General features: G+C 42.4%; 1 protein-coding gene across 4 annotated transcripts in view; it reads right to left on the minus strand.

The window, feature by feature from the left end:
* Positions 1–5,457, minus strand: part of Fbxo43 (F-box protein 43) — a 16,255-nt gene that overhangs the window by 6,507 nt on the left and 4,291 nt on the right. For all 4 annotated transcript variants that reach the window (XM_031358447.1, XM_031358448.1, XM_031358450.1 and 1 more), the window contains exon 3: positions 2,071–2,173. In XM_031358447.1, the coding sequence (XP_031214307.1) occupies positions 2,071–2,173 (103 nt within the window). The remainder of the gene's footprint in view (positions 1–2,070; positions 2,174–5,457) is intronic.

A 5,457-nucleotide genomic window follows, 5' to 3' on the forward strand; every position in this document is an offset into this window, starting at 1 on the left:
TTTCTCTGTATAACAGCTCTGGCTGTCTTGGAACTTGCTCTGTAGACCAGGCTGGCCTTGAACTTTCAGAGATCTGCCTTCCTCTGCCTCCCAAGTGCTGGGATTAAAGTCACCAGCTAGCTAGTTTTCTTTTTTTAAATGATAGTAAGGATATGAGGATAGACCATTTTATCTGGAATTACCAGGTGGGTTGCCAACACAACCAGGGTTGTTCTTTTAATTTTTTTAAAGATTTATTTAGTTATTTTATATATATGAATACACTATAGCTGTACAGATGGTTGTGAGCCTTCATGTGGTTGTTGGGAATTGAATTTATAACCAGGATTCTTGCTTAGAGAAGTTAAGCAGAAAAACTTTATTATGGAGTAATAAAGTTTACAATTTAAATATTAATAGGTACTGGTTTGAAAGTTTTGTTTTGCTTTGTTTGAGACAGGTCTCATTGTGTAGTCTTGGCTGACCTAGGTCTCACTCTGTAGAACAAACTGACTATAAACATGGAGATCCTCCTGCCTCTGCCTCCTAAGTGCATGCCACCAACACTTGGCTGTTTCAAACTAGTTTTAAAGTTTGTCCGTCATATATAGGGCAACCCTCTTAAAAACTCTATATGGGGCCCAGTGAGATGGCTCAGTGAGGTGAGGTGCTCACCAGCAAGCCAGGCAACCCGAGTCTGAACTTTCCTGTCTTCTGACCTCCCCAGGACCCACAAGGGGGAAGAAAAGAACCAACTCTTGTGATTTGATGTCCGTGTGTGCTGTGGCAAGGAGAAAACGCACATGCTCACATGCATACACACACACGCACATGCACACACATGGAATTGTGAAGGAAGTAGTTACAATGTTAATGGATTCAGTATCCCTGGGTGTCCAGGCTTAGAACAGTGACAGCCACCAGCAACCACACACTGAGAAAAAGCCTCACAGGAACACGGTAAGACTTGTCCTACGTATCTCAGTGAAGAGAGAAATCCACAAATTATATTAAGATGGTCTTATGTGATTATTTCATGTTCCATCTCAGTTATTAGTCAAATTAGAAATTTAGGGCCAGTGAGAGGGCTCAGTAGGTAAAGGTGCTTGTCACCAAGCCTGAAGATCTGAGTTCAATCACCAGAGCCCACACGGTGAAAGAAGAAATCAGACTGCCACAAGCTATCCTCTCATGTCCACACAAGCAGTATGGAGACACACACGCGCACGCGGGCGCACACACACAAAATTGCTTTATAAAATAGGATTGTACTTATAGTAATTGTTTTTACTAGAAAAAAGTAACGCAGCAAATGCCCGGTTGTGTTGATGCCTAAGTTGAATCTATCACCAAATATAGCTGCTGTCATTTCACACAAAACTGCGCGTCTGTGAAAAACTTCTAAGTTTCTCTAAGACTCGCCTCATCAGGTCAAATGACAACTTATGACACGCCTCAATCTTCCCAGAGCGCCCCCTGCAGGCCACACTGTTTCCCTGCCTAGCTGACCTTGCCCCAGGCTCAGCAGGGTCTTCTTTGGGTTCCCCAAGTATTGCTCACCATCTTTTAAATGTCAAGTAGGACGTGAGTTTCTTAGCACACCTGTGTGTCATCACCAGCTCTACCACCTCAGCACAGGATCCAAGCAGCAAGGGTTATGACAGAAATGTCTATCCTTGTAACCTGAGCAATATGCACTTACAAGACTGGATTTTTGTTTGTTTTTTGTTTTGTTTTGTTTTGTTTTTCGAGACAGGGTTTCTCTGTATAGCCCTGGCTATCCTGGAACTTACTCTGTAGACCAGGCTGGCCTTGAACTCAGAAATCCACCTGCCTCTGCCTCCCAAGTGCTGTTAAAACGCTACCAGGGTATCTAATTATGAAGAGGCTCTCTCAAGTAATTGGTATTTAAATTTGTCAACAGCCACCATGCAAACAGCGGACTACTATGTGGGGATAGCTTAGAAAAAGTAGCACTTACAAGGGAATGTTTGCTAAATAGAAACTTAAAAGACAAAAACCGGCACTCAGTGCTCAGTGATATGGAATCACTAGATACAAACCCACTCTAAGAAGCACTGTCCACATTACCTGAGCATTTGCTTTCAGCTGTATGATATAAAGTTTCCTCCTCCTGTTTGCCTTTTTATCCTGAGCCACAATTTCACGCCAGTTTCTGCTGACGTTCCAAGCACTACAACAAACAGGTCAGTCTGTTATTGTATGTTCTCCAAAAGGTTAAAATTTTCTTATAAGGAACCAATAATAAAAATGATCTTAAAGACTTGGACAGTAAACTTAAGCTTTAAATTACATAATAGCATGACTTAACCAGCTCACTGTTTTACACTAATTTACCATATCAAAGATTCCGGTTAAAATACTAAGCACATTTAACCAGCTCGCTGGCATTATCTTGTTAGATCACTATTTCATATGTGCTCATTTAATTAAAAAATATTTCTCTGGTGGGTGCTGGGAGGAGGGGAAGGCACATGCATGCTATGGTTCTCAAGTGGAGGTCAGAGGGCAACGTGTGAAATTTGGTTCTCCTCTCCACCATGTAGGACCTGGGGTTGAGCTTGGCAGGACTGGTGGCAAGTGCTCGGACCTGCCGAGCCACTCGGGCAACCCTGTAAGTGTTCACTTAAGGCCACCATGAGCCATGGGTAGCGTTTATAACCCGAGCACTTGGGAAGATGGCGCAGAAGGGCTGCCGTGACTTCAAGCCCAGTCTGGGCTACATTGAAATCCTGTCACAAAAAATTACAGCAACAGCAAAAAATAATAAAGCAAACACGAGCCACTGGTTCATGTGATGTTCGGTTATAAACCTGGAACACAATATGCAGCAAATGATTATCATCTTTAGTATGAATAATTAACGTCTCCTCGTCTTCTATCTAGCAAATCTCTGTCACTTTTGGCCAAATAAACCTAGGAATAACCCTTCACTGGAAATATTAAGTGCTAAATCATAGATTTAGCAGTTCTGCATAGCACCCTATTTAATGAAATGGGGTTCTATTGCTAATCCTAAGGGGACCCTACTGACAATAGTACCCCTACTTTATTCGCAAAGCCCATGGCAGAGAAGCAGCTAGAGACCAGCTTCAGCCCAAGACTCTCAATTCCTCAACAGCTTCAACTACTTAATGAAACTAAACTGATAATCTGGTCTTTATTGTTTTAACTTAGCAAACTACTAAATCACAGGATCAAACAAAGAAGACACCCACTGCTTTATGTCACAACAGCTAGTGTATCACCTCTCAAAGTCAGTCTATGTCCTTTACATCACACAAGAGGTGGGCAGAAGTCACCCATTAAAAGGGACGGCAGAGCCAGAGAATAAACTCAAGTGGATAAACATCTGAGCTGGATCACATATAAAGGTGGAAGTAGAGAACTGGCTTCACAAAGTTGTCCTTTGACCTCCACACGTCTCGGAGCATGCGCGCACACACACACACACACACACACATATACACATACACACCCCTTCCATAAGTCCGGCAGAAATCATTGAAGTATGACCAGTACCAATGGCTCACATAAGCAACCACTCCAAATTGTCCACCAACATTCTGACTCTCTGGTATTGAAATACTCCAACGTAGTGAGAATTTTTGAACTTTGGTTTGTTTAAAAACACAGAAGTAATATAAGAACGTTTTCATTTTAATCCCAGATGTAGATATGGGGCTGCTTCAGCCTTTCCTCAGCAGCTCGCTATGATTTGTCCCGTACTCTAGCAGAGGTGTGATTTTGCCAGCTGTAGCTAGTTTCTGAGTTTCTGTGAATGTGTGATGTTTGGAATTCTGGGAATTTTTCAGAGGGTACATAAATGCTAGAGTCATGATAGGTGGAGTTGATGGTCGGCTGTCGTTCAGGGGGTCGGTTGTGGCTTGTTAGTAGTCATGCTCCAAGAAACTAGATACAATGATCTCTCTCTCTCTCTCTCTCTCTCTCTCCCTCTCTCTTTCTCCCCTCCACCTCTATCCTTCTTTCTCTCCTATCTGGTGATAGGGGGAAGGAGTGGGAAAAAGAAGAACTCACAAAGTAGCAAATGTCAGCTACACCCCAACACATAAAACAACATTCCTGTATTCAGCCATTTTTTTTTTGACAATTTAGTATTTGAACATCTTTGAATGGCAAACATGCACACACATGTGCACCCCAAGTATACTCTGGAAAGTGGCAGAACCTTAAGAGTTTTTAGGAAGATATTGCATGAAAGGTCAGAAAGCCCAGTGAAGTAGACCTCCACCTAGTTCTGGACTGCTGGGAGGTGACATAATCTATCTAGGGATGTTTCTCCATGTGCAAATTAGAGACACAGATACCTCAGAATGCTTCCATCTCCAATGCTACATCTTTCTACAACAGCCTAGAATGTGTGGGGTAAAGACAGGCTTTGGGAGCAGTGGCCATAAAAACAGCAAGGATATAAGCCACCCTTGACATCTTCCCCATCAGGAAAGAGAGTCACAGGTACTCATCAAGATAAGAGACTTGCCACCAAACCTTAAGACTCAAGTCCTGGTAGGAGAGACCTGAGGTGTGCCAGTTGTCCTCTGACTTCCACATGTGCCACACATGTGTGCACACACATGCTATAGTTGCAAGTTGTCTTCTGACCTCCACATGTGCCACACATGCATGCACACACATGCTATAGTTAAAATATTTTTAAAAGAGGGTCACTGATTCTTGCATGGCCTCCTTTAACAACCACTTGTTCCATATGGCTTCTGTTCTCCCAAGCACAACAATTTCAGGGTTCTGCCTTGTGATAACCCTGAAGCCCTCCCCACATGCCTGCATGCAGTCTGGTTTACGTATAGTCTTTGTCATCTGGATCTGCAATCTCCATTCCCAAACCTCTGCTTCTCTCTGTAATCATGCAGCAGCATGGAATCTACACATATCTGTGGACACACGTTCTTCAGTTTCTAATCCCTACAAACAACTATCTTCCTCTGCTGTAACAACCAAGATGAAACAAGGCCCTTACACATAGCCTGAAGACCAATTCTTCAATGAAAGCTAGCTATTTTTCTGAGATTCTAGAATTTGGACTAAATAATAATATCCATTATTTGTGATAGTTTCTCAGTTTCTCAGATAGTTACCATAATTGTTGCTTTTATTTCTGATCAAGTATCATGACCTTAAAACAATTTTCATCTGACAATGGGATGTGGACCTTTTAAATAAAACATTTAAAATCTGTGGAATAAATTGGGCATGGTAGCACAGACCTTGAAAGCCTAGAATCTGAAAGATGGAAAATCAGTTCAAAGTCATCCTCAACCATACAATGAGTACAATGCTAGCCTGGGATATGTAAGAGCTTGTGTCTGCCTGTCTGTCTGTCTGTCCACTTCCCCCGGACTCCCACACACATGGTAGTGGGGACTGGTGAACTACTTGCTGTGTAAGCAGGAAGAGTGTTTTTTGTTTTTGCTTTTG

This window comes from Mastomys coucha, unplaced genomic scaffold (genome assembly GCF_008632895.1).
Source record: "Mastomys coucha isolate ucsf_1 unplaced genomic scaffold, UCSF_Mcou_1 pScaffold7, whole genome shotgun sequence".
In the NCBI taxonomy this organism is placed as follows: domain Eukaryota; kingdom Metazoa; phylum Chordata; class Mammalia; order Rodentia; family Muridae; genus Mastomys; species Mastomys coucha.